Source organism: Plectropomus leopardus, chromosome 7 (assembly GCF_008729295.1).
Source record: "Plectropomus leopardus isolate mb chromosome 7, YSFRI_Pleo_2.0, whole genome shotgun sequence".
NCBI lineage: Eukaryota > Metazoa > Chordata > Actinopteri > Perciformes > Serranidae > Plectropomus > Plectropomus leopardus.
This window is the reverse complement of record NC_056469.1, coordinates 34,175,800-34,193,308: the sequence shown is the minus strand read 5'-3', so window position 1 is coordinate 34,193,308 and position 17,509 is coordinate 34,175,800. Positions and strand designations below refer to the sequence as shown.

Here is a 17,509-nt window from a genome sequence, read left to right as displayed (position 1 = left end):
CCTCTCCACAAGCCGCCTCACCTTAAACTACCTCCCTTTCTCCGTTCTCTGCCTCTTTTTATACACAATGTACGATCTGCGTTCTGTTTCTACTTTCTGACCTGGTTTAAAACAACACGTAGAGCCCAAAATAAGGCTGAAGAATATGAAGAAACTATGCCAAAATGTTGAAAAAAACTATATGATGTGCTATAAGTAAACAGATATTAAAGTGTATTTAGGTCTTTAAAGACAATGACGTTTTTGACTATCCTATGATAAATGGACATATATTATATACACTCTATATTGCCCTTTGTGTTTACATGCGTGCTCGTTTACAGAGGCATGTCACTGACATTTTGGCCTACATGATGTCAGAATACAAAGCAATGATTCTCCTAATGTTTGAAGATTTGTTAGTTAAAAAAGTTAAAAAACAGTTAAAAAATGACACAGCGTAGCCTGCTGGTAGCCTGCAGTTTGTAGTTTCCCTAGGGCTATGCAATAAAACAATAATGATAATTATCTGCATGTATTTCTCTCTATTTAGATATAATACAATGTCAATAAACAGGGTTTCAGACACTGATATGGACAAAATTTCAAAAACTTTTCTATGACTTTTCATGCCTTATTTGCCCAATGTTTTTCAAACATGTAAGATTCAGACTTTGCCTAGACAAAATTTCAGCATACCACATGATGTGTTCAAGGATTGTCAGAAATTTGAAAATCCAACAATAATTTCTGTTTTTACATTTACTGGCTGTGATGAATGTTGTAATTTTTGAAAGTTTTAGTTTTCTGTAAAAATCTAAAAAAAAAATTAAAAGTAAAAATGCCTTTTAAAAAAGCGTTCCAAACCTGTTTTCTTTAAAAAAATATTGAGAAAAGTTTAAACTTTTTTCTTTCACATTCAAACTAAAAAGTGGACATTTTGAGGTTTTCAGCCTCTCCCTGTGGCTGCAGGTGACACTTTCTCCATCTGGTTCACAGCCTTATAAAGGCACAGTAATGATCCAGCCTCAGGTTTGGAGAGTGGGTCTGCAGCCCGAGGCTCAGCAGCTTCCTGCCTGCGGTTGGTACAGTCACCTCACAAGCGATAAAAGACGGCTACATTTTCCGACTGCACTTCCGCCCACGAAAAAAAATCCCTCCCTTTCTCTCGCTCTCTCTGAAGGCTAAATTTAGAACATCACTCTGCTGAACATCCCCCTTCGTTTCATCTCATCCACTCTCACCCACATACTTCCTCTACTAACCTTCACACAAGTCACTTAGCTGAGACTTTGATCGGACAGATTTACGACGGCTGAGCAGGCGACAGCTCGGTGCCTTGCCTCAGGACGCTTCAGCAGGATTTACAAACTGCTGCTACAAGAACTGAACAGTGACTCTCTGATTATGGGACGATTTCTCTTAATCAGGTCCAAGTGAATATCTGAACTGACCTTATTGCGTAAATGCGAGAGCACATATAAATATTTTGGAAGATTAATTCATTGCTATTTTCTAATGTATACAGGCCGAAATAACAGAATTTCATAATTTTTTTTCCCCTACAAAATATGAACGTTAGTTTCCAAATTACAGTTTGTATATCCCTAGATACACTGTCCATTTAGGGTATAAACTTAACACTTTCCCCTTTATTGAATTGTTCATATTCCACTTCTTTAAACATTTTATTAACAATTAACTTTCTTTCACGTTTCGCATATATAATGTTTAAAGACTAAAACAAAAACTGAACAATTGTTATTTACATACAAAACATTTCTAAATCATCTAAAGCATCTAAATCTGATCTGAGCTCTAAACTGCCCTCAGATATAATTCAAACGAGTTTGATTTATTTTGAGACAAGGAAACATTTTTATCATCGTAGTCTGATGAGGCACGATAGTCCATCACCTTTTAAACATTGATATGTTGGACTTGTTGGGCATTTGACACATTATTGTGATTTAAATATTGATTATAGCCACTTTATTGACTATCTATTTATACATTTAAGTCTGTTTTACTAGATGCTATATTATTTTATTAATTTATTTTTTATCTATTTGTTATGTTATTATTTATTTACACTGTATCAACCATTAAGAGTAACTGATTTATTTATTCATTTCCGATTAATATTATATTTATTTTTACCTTCTATCTATAGGTTTTATCCTGCCTCTGGTGTTTCCTCACTTTCAGTAGCGTTTCCCCAGTTCCCGGTTTTAATGAGTACTCTTATTTTAGCTCTTTAATTATTTTTTACCCATGCGCCTGTGTACTTGTGCGTACCTGGTGCGTGGTGGTGGAAGTTGCCGTTGCCTCCCTGTGCGTTGGCGGCGTTGATGCCCAGCTGAGTGAGGGTGGAGGCCAGGTTCCCCGTGCTGCTCCCTCCGCTCAGAGACGAGGATCCTGGGTAGCCGGGCTCGTCCTGGTCGAGCGGCGTGGGCAGAGGGGAGGGGAAGTGGAGGCTGGACAGGTCAGGCAGCGAGCCGCCGGTGTTTAGGGCCGATGGGACGCCATGAGCCGGCGTGGACGGCTGCTCCGGGGACGTAAAGATACTGAGAGGAAACGGAGGAGGTTAAAATCTTTCTGGACGTTAAAACACACTAAGAAATGATCATTTCTGAAGATTTAATTTAGTAGTTTCAGCATTAATATCACGGTAAGCAGTCAGATATTATTCATTGTTTCATAAATATTTAACTGCAGTCTCAAAAAACCCTGATCCCAGTTTATCATTTCCATAATTTAACGCCTATCTTCCTTATTTTAACGCACGAGTTCCTCAAAGTTTGCTCTGTAGCTCTTTTTTAAGACTGACAGTGACGCTGACTGTGTTTTCTTGCAAATTAAAGTTGAGAAACACCAAAAGCAACAGAAGCAGCAGAGGAACTGAAAAATGCCCACAGGGGTTCAGAAGTACAATAATCCCAATGTGATCCTTCTGAAAGGGCCGAATCAAATTTCAGGCCTCTACAAAGACGTGTGACATCGTGCAGTGTGTGATGTGCTGTGTGAATAAAGTGTGTACGAGTGTGTTTTTTGTGTTGTCAGACTTACTTGATACCAGGGACTTCACAGGATTTGGGTCGGGACGACAGCAGAGGCAACTGGAGAGAGAAAAACATGATGATCAGTTATAACATTTTATCATCCCTCCGCAGCCACTACTTCTGATTATTATTATCTTTTTAAGTTCCTCAGTATTAATATGTGATCTTGATGTTGTTTGCTATTTATTTTATTGTTGATTTATTGCTGCCTTGTTTTTATTTGTAGCTTTTCTGGAAAACACTTAGATAAGATAAAGATAGAGAGAGACTTTGTAACCTTATTAAGAAAAGTGCTATATAAATATAGTTTATTATTATATTTATTCTAATGAGTTCTGTCACAATTTTGTCAAATACAAAATCAGTGTAAAGAACAAAAGATATCAAAAGCTTCTGTCTTTCATCACGTCTCCAGAGGGCAATCTGATGCATCAAGTTTCAGTGGTCGCAATGAGGTTTGGAAATTAACTTTTTTGTCCACCTGCCACTGACGCTGCCGGTTTTCAAAATCTACGAGTCACTAAATACATTAATATTGTTTTTATTAGCTTGTGAGTCAGGTGTTTAAAATTAATCTTACTTTTATAATGAAAATAGTTTGCCAAAGTTGCACAAAAAACTGTGACTTATGTTTACCCTTAAAAGAACAAACACAACATCAACAAAAACAAACAAACAAACAAGCAAGCAAAAAAAAAAAAAGAAATTTGCAGCGAGAATTTTGAATGCTCCTAAATTATGAGTGAGGTGATAACATTAAAACTCTTTATACACCAGATTCTCAAACACAAAATGATAAAGTCAAGGTTTAAAAGTTACATTTTGTGGACAAACACATTTTTGTAAAATAGTACTATTCAGTATAGTTTTTGTAATTTAATTAAAAGTTGTATTAAAATGTTTTAACACATCTGGGAAAATAAAGAAATTGTTCAGCAGTAGCTGTCTGAAGAACTAATGTGAAAAATAATCTGTTAAAATGTTAGTGTTGAAACAATGAAAGGGATCAAAAAAACATCTCTGAGGAATAATAATACAGGAACATACGATTATTTATTATACGCCTTTACCTTCTTGGTGTCCCAGGGTTTGAGCAGTTTCCCCTCATCCAACATATTCTCCTCAATGGGGGGAACGGGGTACGGAAACACTGAAGGACAAAATAATGAAGTCTGTAAACATACAAATATGTGTTGAAGCTACTCTGTATGTGTTTTAGAGGGTTGAAGTGAATTTTCAATCATATAGGTCAAGATTTAGAGCTTGCAAAATTATTTTAAACCCTGTAGATGTACATCAACATCTATGACCATGTTAAAAACTTAGTTAACATTTGGGAGGTAGTAGGGATGTAGTGTCACCATCTGGATCAATATATATTTATTCAGTAATCATTGATTAAATGTAATTGGTGCAAAGTTAAATTATAATTACATAAGATTGTTTTTAAGATTAGCCTTTATTTTGAAATTCCTATGACAAGTCTGTGTCACCATTTCAGTCCGAGCACACCTCGTCTCTAAACATTTAAGCAGCGCGAGCAGCCGGGTTGCAGCCAGGAGTTCACTTAAGCAACATTAGCAGCTTTATTTCTATTGCAGCCACCGCACTAGCTGTCATTATTTCCAATCCAAGGCCACGTAGGCGTGTTATGGAGCCATAATGGAAAGTTCCTTATACGTGGGAGCGGCCACGTATGAGGGATTTCTGGGAGCTGATAGTCCATGATTTCACAGAGGAATTGTGCATTCAAAACTTCCGGATGATCCGCCCAATATTTGAAGAGATATGCGATGCAATAACAGCTCTTTTAGTGACTATCCAATAAAATTAAAATAAATATATTTTTTTTAATTCACTGCAGTTTTATGAAATATGGCCTCTTCAAATCGCCTGAAATTCCATCTTATGTGATATCATGTAAATTACATGTTTCAAGTGGGCGTATTTTACATTACCAATTTCAATTTGCACAATTTCAGGGTTAATGGAAACCTGCCTATGGATTTGCTACACATAAAATCATTGTGTTTATGTCTTAGGAACTTGAAAACCTTACAACAGTGTATGTGTGTATGTGTGTGTGTGTGTGTGTGTGTGTGTGTGTGTGTGTGTGTAACTCACTTCTTCTTCCCTCTCCATCACTCTGACCTGCAGGATCACACAGACAGACAGACACATCAGGTCTTTACTGAGTTGGAAATATTGGCTGAAGTTTATGTTCAGAACATCCTGATTCTGCTGGCAGCCAAAAGAAAACCTGTTTACACTGAGATCTTTATCCTGTGAGCCGTTCAGTCAGTCCAAAAAAGTCAGTTTAACAAAGAACAGGTCACCACATCACATCCAAAAAAAAAAGAGGGAGAAGAGGAAAAAAACTCTGATGACAGAGGGCCCTCGTCTGACTGACATCACACCATTCTCACTTCTGTCAATGTGGTTCACACATGAATCTGCTGAAGGCAGACGATTATCTCGATTATCTCTCCTTCAATCAGACTTGACAGATGTAGAAAATGTTCAGGAAATGTCAAATTTCTAAGAAAACACCAACCAATATTGAATGAAATCTGAGGTGTAAATCAGATCACACATTTGCTGATTTATGCTTATTTTTATAGATATAGCATATACTTAAAAAGTATTGAAGTTTGTGAGTTTGGCAACATGCAGATTTGTCTGTTTCAGACACTTCGGTGCCTTGAGGAGAAGCTGCGCTCTGTTTGAAATATGAAATAAAGTATAAATTAGCAATTGCGTATATACTGTGTAACATTTTTACAAATATATTGACAAATGTTTAACAAGCAAATTTCCAGTTTCAAAAACTAAAGGAAGTAATGAGCTGTGCATTTTGTGTCTTGTCAGAATAACAATGACGATTTAATTTGCATGTCTTGAGCAATGGAACGATTGACATCATGTACACAAAGTGGAGTGGGCTGTTGGACATGTTCAGCTGGAGCGGGCTGAACGACATGTTCGTACTGGAGCGAGCTACTGGACATGTCCGCACAGTGGAGCGGACTGTCGGACATGTCCGCGCTGTGGAGGGGGCTGTCGGACATGTCCACGGTGGAGCGGACTGTCGGACATGTCAGCACTGTGGAGCAGGCTGCTGGACATGTCTGCACAGGGGAATGGACTGTCGGATATGTCCACGGTGAAGCGGGCTGTCGGACATGTCCACGGTGAAGCGGGCTGTCGGACATGTCCACGGTGGAGCGGACTGTCGGACTTGTCAGCACTGTGGAGCAGGCTGTGGGACATGTCTGCACAGGGGAATGGAGTGTCGGACATGTCCACGGTGAAGCATGCTGTCGGACATGTCCGCGCTGTGGAGCTGTAGGACATGTCCAGGGTGGAGCGGACTGTCGGACATGTTCGGCTGGAGTGGGCGGTCGGACACGTCAGCACTGTGGAGCGGGCTGTTGGACATGTCTGCACAGGGGAGTGGACTGTCGGACATGTCCGCGCTGGAGCACGCTGTCGGACATGTCCACGCACTGGAGCTGTAGGACATGTCCGCGCGCTGGAATGGACTTTGTTGGGATGGCAACTTGCGGGAACATTCTTTAACTTTTTGTTTACTGATTTTATTGAACTGCTACAAGCATTTTATTTTATTCTACCTCATCTTGGTTTATCTCTACCTCTCTGGGATGTACTAATAATAATAAAAAAATTAAAAAAGGAAATGTGAAATAGACAGAGGTACGCTTATTTAAAGATGAAGGCGAGCTCTTCAAGAGGTGATGGATTTCTTCTCGTCTCACAGCTTCGCTGGGTCATTGACAATCCTAATGTCTGGTTATAACTGTTAAGTGTCTATTTCGGCTATTACAAAAACATGCCTCTGTTACAGACCTCTTGATGTTCTATAAATACAAATAATGAAACTGCCTGTTTGTTTACATTGAAACAAATACACTTAAATCTAAAAAAATGAAGTTAACTGAAACATGAAACCATTTTTTCTAATGAAAGTATGTGTTAAAGTCTGCACAATAGTCAAGGAGGAAGGGGGCGCAGATTGCATATTTTTTCATTAACACAGATAAGCAAATGTACACAGTATGACAACCATAAATGCCCATACCATGAAATACCCTGAAACCTGTAAATCGCTGCGAACGTAGCTGTGAGTGTTTTTGTTTAGAGTGCTGCCTCACCGGTGCGTCTGTTGCTCTGGGGGGTGAGGGTGGGTCCTCCTGTGGTGAAGGGGTCTCCTGTGGGAGGGTTCATCACGCTGGTGTGGAGGGCCGAGTCAGAGTTTGTCCTGAGGGGTGAAAGACACTCGGTGTTAAGGGATGTAAAGAGAAAGAGAGAATCAGATTAGAAAAAAGAGCTTTTGAAGAGGTTGAAGGTCAGGTGAGTCTTCATTCTCCAACACAATGCGATATCAATGTAAAACAAACCATCACAACTGAAAGAAAAAAAACAACTGGAGCTGTAGCAACACATAAAAGCAAACTTGCATGTTTGGCTTCTCCTCACACATGTAACCAGGACATTAAATTTTCCCAAAATGTTTTAAGAAAATGAGGTGAGATTAACCCTGAAGAGCCCGCTTTAATATTACACACACTCGGATTGCTCTGCGCACAAAATGCGGTTTTAGAAATCAAGCTTTAAAAAACAAAATACATTAATATGATTTTCTACTTTATGTGCGTTTATTTTTCTAACCAACATAACCCCTAATTGTTAATATCAAAAATTCATTAATTTTCAGAACTTAAATCCTTTAAATGACAGGTTTTTGTCATGATGCCACTATGTTTTTAGTTGAAACCCCCCCCCCACCCACACAAAAATTGAATTGAATTATTTTCATTATTCTACATGCTAAGTGGATTATAATTATAGAAATATGATAAAAATGACATAACCGAGTGAAAACTATTAAAAAATGACAAATTCTAAGGCAAAATCCCAAAATGACACCCAAAAATAACAAGTTTTTATGCTTTGGTGGCTGTGGGAAATGGCAGTTTGAATGGGTTTCAATCACGCATTTTTGCATTTAACAGCATGAATGTCACAACTTTGTTTCCACAGTGTATTTTAGACTTACTGTAGGAGCTGAGCTGGGAATTCCAAGATTAAACAAAAATACACAATACCCTGTTTTTGTGCTACCCTTTTGCACTCACTAAAAAAAAAAGAATTGAATCTTTTGAGACACCTAATCTAATGCTGAAGTAATATCAGAAGACCAAGTGCTCAAAAAACAGCTGTTTCTGCAACCAAAAATGACCTCTTTAGCTTAGCGAAGTGAGACACTAACAGACATTTCTCAGAGTATTTTCAGTGAGTCCTGGTCTTGACAGATGTTTTAACAAGAGTGCAGATAAAAGAGAGAGATTGAGATTGACAACAGTAAAAAGGAGAGAAACTAAAGGATAAAGTAGACGAGGAAGGAATAATTTTGATTGTAGAAAAGGAGTGAGGATTTGAGAAGCTTCAGTCCCTTCATCAAGTCAGCAGAGGAAAGAAGAAATAAAATGTTTCAAAGCAAAGTTTCTCATTTTCACCCACAAATTTTTACCCTGGACAAGACTTCCACTCTGAAGGTGGGAGCTGGAGGACGGCCAGCAGAAAGAAGGGAAAAGAAAGGAAGTCAAAGGAGGAAGAAGAGGATGAGGAGGATTCACCTGTTGAGTGCAGTGGTGGGGAGACGAAACAACTGGCTTTTATCCCCCGGGAAGTTTCCGGACCAATTCCTTTTCATGATCGACAAGAACAAAAAGTTATTTCCCCCACCGAGCAAGAACATCGTAAAGAGGAGGAGGAAAAAAATGAGGAAGAAGAAGGAGAAGAACGTGGGCTCGGAAAGCAAACGAAGGAGAAAGATGGAGGCAGCGAGCGAAGGTCAGAGGGAGGCTGGCGTGTCACATGACGCCACAGATGAAGACAATGCAGAGTTTCTGTGTGTGTCTGTGAACCAGCATGTGTTCAAACTGATAAAAACATAATTATCTGCCTATTAGCTTATCTGTGGTCTTAATTTATGATACGACGCAGTATCATGAATTACACATCATCACATGGGGTCACAATGTCTTAAAAAAAAGGCTGCAAATTAGTGTTTAATTGGTGCATTAATTTTGGTGTAATTTTTAACAATCTCATAAAATTGTGATACAATGTCTTCTTTTGTTTTGGACCAACAGTCAAAACTTTGAAGATATTTTGCTTACTGTGATACAAAGCAAAGAAACCAGCAAATGTCCTTATAAAACACATTGACGTACTTCAGTTATAAGAGAAAACCCTTTCTGTTTTGTACGCAGTGAGCACAGAGCTGAGCTTTTCCGTTTTTACGCCTGTAAAGCAAAACAAAATATTTATTGCTGCGGTAGATATTTACCACTTATATGTCGCTTGTCTGGGGCCTGGTCGCAGTTTGCTTGTTAACACATTATGCTGGAAAAACTGCCTCAAAAGTCCCCATAATCCTTAATAAGCTCTACTGTGTTACGAAGTGGGACCTCCAGTCAAACAGGCCATCTATAATTTCCTCCGTTTTATATCTATATCTAATTGAATTATAATTATAATCAATTATAATAATTAATCTGGTGGAATAATTTTTCAGTCAACAAAGATATGATATGCTATAGTGTGATTTAAAGTGCAAACCCCATTGATTCCATTAGAAAAGACAACAAAGTCTGGCTGCTCAAACGCTCGGGCGTTTTCATGACAGATTACAGATTTCATTCCAGATTTACGCAAAACAACAATACCCTAGGATGCATGGCGATGTGCATTAAAAACATAAATAGGTTTATTTCTATTGCAGCCACCGCACTAGCCATCATTATTTCCAATCGAAGGCGACGTAGGCGAGTAATGGAGCCATAATGGAAAGGCGAGCCCCTTATATGTGGGAGCGGCCACGTATGAGGGATTTCTGGGAGGTGATAGTCCACGATTTCACAGAATTGTGGATTCAAAACTTCTGGATGATCCATGATGCAATGCAATAACACCTCTTGTGGTGACTCTTTGATTTTTTGTTGTACATCATGTGACCTATAAGTGATAAAAGTGTTTCCATGGCAGTTTTGCAAAATACGGCTTTTTCAAATAAATAAAATACCACCGCAGGGGAACGTATAAACTTTTTTTAAAAAATGGACTTGTTTCCATTCGGCGAATTTTATTTTCGTAATTTCAATTGTGCAATTTGAGGGTTGATGGAAACCGGACTGCTGACTCATAACCTTTCCTTCATTTTTAGTTTCCTTGTGAAAATCCCGGGTTGAAAAATAATGCATTTGGACTCACCCTTTATTCAACTCTTCCTCCATGTTTACCATCTGCCATCTGCCATGGACTATGACTAACACTTGGGTGGGTTAGTCTTTAAAAATTTTTTTATCAAATACAAAAATATGAAATAACTCCAGACTTATATCCTCCCACAGGCAATCTCCGTCCAGCAAAGACAAACTCCATGCAGCTGCTGAACTGCAGTTACAAGAAATGGATTCACATGTTTTGACCAAAACCTCCAACCTGGCAGGACGACCAGTTACCAAATCTCTGTTAAATAAACATAAACTCTACTTCACTCAAAATTTGGCATATTGAGCCTCAACAAACCAGAATCAAACCAAAGACAAAGTGCAGGTGGGATGATTCGAACTTGCCAACAACTTGGACTGTTTCACCAGAAAAATTTGATGTTTAGAAAGACTCCGACTGGTGGTTGGCGGCCTGACAAAGTGACAGCTGGAGGAGCCGAACCTAAACAGTCTTTAGTTGTCAGACTTCAGGAAATGGCTGGAGGACATTTGCCAGTCTAGTGTGTGTGTTATGATGTGCAGTGGACCTTCTGTGACTGTGGACCGAGGCCAGTCTCTCTCTGAAGGGTAATTGTTTTCTTGTTAGAAGCAAAACCAGAAAGAACGCAGGCAGGAAGGCAAAAATTAAACTACTGCAGAAAACAGAAAAAAAGCAAAAAGAAGAAAAAAAAAAGATTCCCAGAAAGAAGGAAGGGCAAAAATAAAGAACTGAGAGCTCTTCAAAACCAACTCAGGTTTGGAGAGATGCCGGCTAAAATCAACTTCCTGTTAGTTGTTAGAGGTTAGTGTTGCTGCTGCAGAGGCGAATGAACCGAAGCGGCAGTCTCAGTAGGATCCATGAAAACCTTTGTGAAGCCTCGGTGTCACCTCATGTGATTCTGTGAAGGGATTTTCTTTGTGCAAATTCAGTTGGACGTCAGCAGGAGAGAGCAGCCCTTAGATGGAGGTTCAATGGCGTGCTCAAGGACACTCCAGCAGGAGGAGGAGGAGGGGGCTTCATCTGAAGGACAGTCTTAAAAGTAACTGCACCTCACTGCCAAAGTCCTTGTTTTTCTTTTCTCTGCAACTGCTTTATTTCAATGCTGCTTTCTAACACAAATTAGATCTTTAAGGGTTTCTGCAGGTTCCTAATAACAGTGCTGTCAGGTGCAAACCTCCTTTCTCCAAAACTGCTATTTTTCAGGAATTAGTAAAAAACCTGCAGTTTTTAAAAGGATCCAATGGAGATGGGAGGTTTGGTCACAAGCTTCTTTAAATACATTTTAATTGACTGAGAAATGGTAAAACACCCTAATAGATGTAGAGGAGAACCAACAGAATTAATTTATGAAAAAAGAGAGAGAAGTGGAGAACTGTTTGAACTAATATAAGACAAAATTTAAAGGTGAAATGTGTTGTCTACAGAACAGGGGACAGAAAAAGGAATAATATGTAAAATCGGGGTGGGCTGCCCCCTGAAAGTTGGAGATTCAAGTCATTCAGAGACCCCTCAGTCCACTGAGATTGCTTCAAGTTGAGTAATCTTTTTTTTTTTTTTTTTGTAAGTCAGTGTGCTGTGCTGTTTCATCCCACTTTGCTGTGGAGTGAGTGCTGTTGACTTTCACCCCACTCTTTGGTAGAGGCTCACATCAACTTAACACAATACAGTCTATGTTTTTTGTTTGATATCTTATGTTGGCAAAAAAATGTTGTTGCATTTGCGATCTGTTGTCAGCACCAGCTTGGTTACTATATAACTTGACTGCTGCTGTCACACTGAACGTCCCACTGAGCCTGTTCAAACTTAAAACTTTATAGGGGAAAACAAAATGAATTGCTGAATATCCGTATTTAACGTCCAAATATGATTTGACTAGCGTAATTCTAAGCCGGGTACTCCCTTAATATCATTGCACTGTTGCACTGTCAGAGAACAGAGCGTACTCTGGGCACAGGTGGAGCAGCAGAAAGTCAGGCGCATTGAAAGTGAAATTTAACTGTTCATTCTGCTGGGTCTAAAAGTTTGCATTTACTCATAGCAGCTGCTTTTTTCCTAACTCTATCTGATCGTTCCACCCTGTGAGTCACAAACTGCTGCTGAGAACAAAAAGCGCTCAGCAAAAACCTCAGAATTTAGATAGGGGACACAGAATGATACGAAGGGACACACAAAAAGTCGACGGCAAATATTCTGCATTAACTGAACAGAGCAAAACTATGTCAAAACATCCATTTACAAACTCACACAACTCACGCAGTTTAGTCCAAGTCTCATTTATCGAGCTGTATGCTCAGTATTTCCCAAACATGCATTTTCATTTTTAAATTTTTGTTAAATAAGGCCCCCCAATTCATCAAAAAAATCAATGTTCTCCATTTTCATGACAAATTCAAGTTAACACTGCTTAATCAGCTGATATACAAATGGTTATTTTGTGGGTGAAGCGGTCCTTCTAAGTGAAACTTTTCTGATTTTCAAACAGCTATGTGTCAATGCAGTGCAAACAGTGTGTGCATCAATGATGCGTTAACCAGTGTATCCATGTCAGCATACGAGCATGAAGCTTTGAGCACTGGTGGCACAGGGATGGGCCGGCCACTGTTCATCTGCACACACTGGCAGACAGCTAGTTGAAAATCAGAAAACTTCCCTTTACATTCAAAAGTTAAATATCCTCAGGGAATATGCTACTTCTTTAAGCACTCAGATTTACAATTGGAGTCTTGTTAGTCTGAAACTTGTACAGGCTTGTTCTTGTTCTTGTATGTGTGCTTGCTTAGAGAAGTCAAGTCAAACTGTTAATGGACACAGAGGGCAAAATTTCCATTTGATCTGTCCTAAATTCACTGCAGAAATGGTATAGGGAGACTAAAAACTGTAAAATATCTTTAAATTAATGTATTTTAAAGCTTGAATTGATATTTGAAAGGCTCGTAGATATCAGTGAAATGGTTTTGTCATTGTTTCTTAACACTCCTGTCTTCGTCTGATCATGTTTTGATGTCTTCATGAACCACCCCTGTGATTTTGTTTTTTGTCATTTTTAACTTGTAAACCACCCAAGGCATCGCAAGGCTTCAGAAAGGTTTTTGGAGCAGTGGGAGCAGAGGAGACTCAAACAAGATGCTTTGGAAATAACAAACATCCCAGCAGACAGCTGCGTCTCCATGGAGATAGACAAGAAGGGGGGAGGGAGGGGGTTATCAGACAGTACCTTCTCCAGCTGGGGTCAGGCGGCGGGGACAGGTAGGCGGAGTTATACGGCGAGTTGTCCACCTGAAGAGACGACTGGTTAAGAAAACAACAACATCCTGTTCATAAGCGCTCTTTTTCACTTTCATTTTCCACTTAATATGACGGATCCTGGCTGCTGGTTTCAGTATGATTAAAACTTCTCACTTTTTTAGTATTTTACACATTTCCTCCTTCATTTCTTAGTTCTAGTGAAAAACAAGGTGCAGTTAAACAAAGCAGACTGTTTTGAATAAAACCAAAAATCTTTTTTTAAAAATAGTTCAGGCAAAATACAACTGAACTGTCTCTTATCTCTGCTTTAAAACAACCTGATCAACAGTTTTTTTTTGTCTCCTCAAAGAACAGTTTTCAGCACTGACTGCACAACTTCACACTTCAAAGTGTTTCTTGCTTTGCTCTTTCACACTTTCTGCTGAACAGACCGGGTGTTTAACGCACAAGTCCAGCGTGATTTGAGCTCCTCAACTTTTATCTTTTCCTTTCTTAAAATGTTGTCACCGGTTTTAAATGCATGCATCTTTAAATCAGACCTGCAGAGCCTCTTGAACCTCTGTTCCACTGCAGAAACTTCACAGCTTGTTACTGGGCCTGCAGTTCGAAAGCAGCCGCTCGGATTTAAGTTGAAGCATCTTCAACAAACTCAAGCAAGTCCATTTGCCTACAATATAGCGCTCAGTATGTTAACATGCACAGTTTAGTCGAGCTATGGTTAAAGCTCGATTAGGCCATTTAACTGGACTACTGTCCTTGTCCCAGTATACAAGCACTGGGGGAAAAAAATTGAGTTACTGATGGGAGTATGTCCGACTCTGCCACAGTAGGTGGAGACATGCTCTCTTTCAGCTATTTGCTATAGACCTATATTATTTATACAGTCTATGATATAGACCCAATCACAATCACAACTGTTTATTTACCATAACTTAGGGGCATAATCAAACAGCGCAGAGTGAACTCTGCCTACATTGATTAGTTTCAAGCCACCTAAAAAAATCAATATCAGTTGGATAACACCAGACTCCACTGAGAAAAACATTTTACTCCACTGAACAGTGGAGCTGCTGCTCTAACACTGCCTCCATCTGCTGTGTTTTGGGGGGGGGCTAATGTGCCGTGCACAGCAGGACATTTCTCAGCTTCTGTGCCAGTGTTTTGGGATTTTACTTTATTCATCAGAGGAGGTGGATGGCTGGGGTGTGACCTTCTTATTTGAAGTAAATACAAAATACAACCTTTCAAGTTGTATGTCCCTCACCTGAGCCAGAACTAAAAAACAACTCCCCCCTCAGGGTTTACTTTTTTTAAATGCCTGAGCCATTTTGCAGAACCCCTAGAACAGCGGTGACAAGGACTACGCGCAAAACGTCTAATCCAGTTTAAGTCTGACTGAGGTGTTTACATGATGAAAAAGCTCAACTTCCAATCGATTTATCTGGGCGTGACAGACCGACCTCAAGAATTTCGATTTAGTATGATTTCAGTCGGACTAACATGTTTACATGTATTTTAAAAGTCCAGTTTTAGTCGGACTAACACAATAATCAAATAACCTCAGTATCGGCTGTCTTTAGACACAGCAATAGACTGTTACAGAAAACAGACTTTTAAAGTATAACTTTGACAAGGAAATCCCATCAACGCTAACTTTATGATTTAGTTACGTGGACAGTACCCAATGTGTGCCTTACTTAAGGACATAAAACTTCCTCCTCTGAGTGATAAACATCCCAGGCTGCTGCCTCCTCTCAGCCCATTTCATACAGAAAATAAATTGAGACCAGATTCATGTTCAGAGGATCTTTGAACAAAAGCATGTTGTGTCATTGCTGCTGTGACCTAAAAATAGACCGACAAGACGTAAAGTAAATTTCACACAAGATAAAAAATTACATCTCTGCATGAAGTTTCACAGCAGCGCATTGTTTGTTGATTTAGACGGACCTGACAGGGGAATTCAGACCGAGGAAGAGTAAACAGAAAGCAGTTAAACTGTTAAAGCCCCAGTTGTTCGAGATTTAGATGTAATTACTTCCTTTTGAGTTTTTTAATGTTTAATTTAATATTTTTTCATTTCTACAAATTCCATTTTTGGATCTGTCTACCAACAAGTATTATGTGTGTATCTGCAGAGTTTGATATATTTTCTTTCTCCTTTGTTATTAATACACACCAGTGAGCCACACTGTGTCCCTGTGTGACCTGTTTCTTGATTGCCATAAACACACACACAGACTATAGATTATTCTGACTCAATCCTACACACATCATCCTGCTGACAAAAATACTCACTAGAGCACCTAATGTGGATACATTCGCCTCTGAAAACAGTCTCCCAAAAAATGCACTATTTCCTCCTGTTTATTTGATAAAAACTGCAGTGAGCAGCTATTTTAGGAGATTACTGATGAAATTATAAATTTTTGTGTTTAAAGATTTGCAGAAGGGACCAATGAGCTTGGATTTGAGAGCCACAAACAGGAAGTCAGACAGTATTTAGAGAGGGACTGAATTGTTATTGGTTGAGTCTTTTCCTTAACTACAAGAAAAACCTACAGTAACTTCAGCCTTGACCTTTAACAGCCTGTATGTTTAGATTCAGCAGTAAACTGAAGGATACTTGTCGGTTGCGGTACGGTCGCACTGGTGAGATGAAACGCCGGTCCCTCTGGACTCGCTCCACCAGACCGTGATGCCGAGTGGACCGGTTGGACTCCAGAGTGGAGGGGAAGGAGCCCTGAGAGAGAGAAACACAGGTCAAGTGTGTTTTTTGGTCATATTATGTTCATTTATTTAACATTTCTAATAGAAAACCAGACACAGCAACATAGAGAAAAAGAATCCTGATAAACAACTCTCTTATCAGAGCTATTAATCTTTCAAAGAACATTTTCAAAGATCTGTTGCTTTCATGAAGTCATTTGTAAAACCATTTACTGTGGGTGCCTTTGATGTGAATATTGAAAATAATGAACATAACGTTTTTTTAAATTTTAGGGTGTTCAGAAACTGTACAACAGAACTGCTGCCCACGGGATTTGTCATTGAATGCAACTTTTATTTCAGCTGCTACGTCATGCAGGGCTGGTGGACAAAGACTTAATGTGGTGAACATGTTATACAGTTCATTCAGCAAACTGCAGCATGTTCTGTTTAAATATTCACACACAACAACTCACTGTTTTACAGGATGCTTAGGGCAATTCTGTAATCTTTCAGGCCTTATCTTTGACTGAGATGACAAAAACAGCTGAAAACAAGACAAATTTAGCTCAAATTTAATTATGAGACATTCCATGAATCTAGATCTGCATTTTCCACCTGTTAACTACTACATTGCGTTTATGCACTGGTGAGAAAGCCAGCATTGGTAGGTTTCTTCAAAATCTGCTCTGTAACAATGTTGCTTTCAAAAACTATTTTGTCCAAAACACGATACAAGTTTCTCTCAACTCCCAGTGGAGGTGAGAAGCCAAAAACACCCCGCTACCTGCTGCCAAATTAATTCCATCTAGTTTTGACCTAAGACACAGACGAGGAGGAAGAGGAAGGGGGCGGACAAATTGAGACGATGATATTGATGAAAACTTCCATTACAGAATGAGTTCAGCTCTGCAGAGCTGATGGGAAACAGCGATGACTCAGAGGTAAAGAGCTGAAAGCTGCAGATCGTGATGACACAGCAGTCTGTGTCCTCAGAGCACCACAGGTTTAACACAGATTAAAATCCAACCAAAAAAACAAACTGAGTGTCTTGATTGTGAATGAAATGAATGCAAGGAAATTTACTTTATAATACTAACTCATGGAGTTATTTTTTTTCAGATCAGTGCTGCGCTGCTACACCAGTGTGCATGTGAAAAACTGTCACACAACCTCAAGAGTTTGGTCCACTGAGTAAGTTTTTGTTTTCTGGACAA

General features: G+C 39.2%; 1 protein-coding gene across 3 annotated transcripts in view; it reads right to left on the bottom strand.

Moving 5' to 3' along the window:
- The window catches only part of LOC121945439 (CREB-regulated transcription coactivator 2-like), a 39,798-nt gene that overhangs the window by 10,765 nt on the left and 11,524 nt on the right, over positions 1 to 17,509 (bottom strand). For 2 of the 3 annotated variants that reach the window (XM_042489595.1, XM_042489596.1), the window contains exons 3-10: positions 16,210 to 16,326; positions 13,552 to 13,613; positions 8,699 to 8,767; positions 7,214 to 7,320; positions 5,166 to 5,192; positions 4,112 to 4,191; positions 3,049 to 3,098; positions 2,278 to 2,546 (exon numbers count right to left, since the gene is read on the bottom strand). In XM_042489595.1, coding sequence (XP_042345529.1) covers positions 2,278 to 2,546; positions 3,049 to 3,098; positions 4,112 to 4,191; positions 5,166 to 5,192; positions 7,214 to 7,320; positions 8,699 to 8,767; positions 13,552 to 13,613; positions 16,210 to 16,326 — 781 coding nt within the window. The remainder of the gene's footprint in view (positions 1 to 2,277; positions 2,547 to 3,048; positions 3,099 to 4,111; positions 4,192 to 5,165; positions 5,193 to 7,213; positions 7,321 to 8,698; positions 8,768 to 13,551; positions 13,614 to 16,209; positions 16,327 to 17,509) is intronic. The other variant, XM_042489597.1, reaches the window with a different exon arrangement.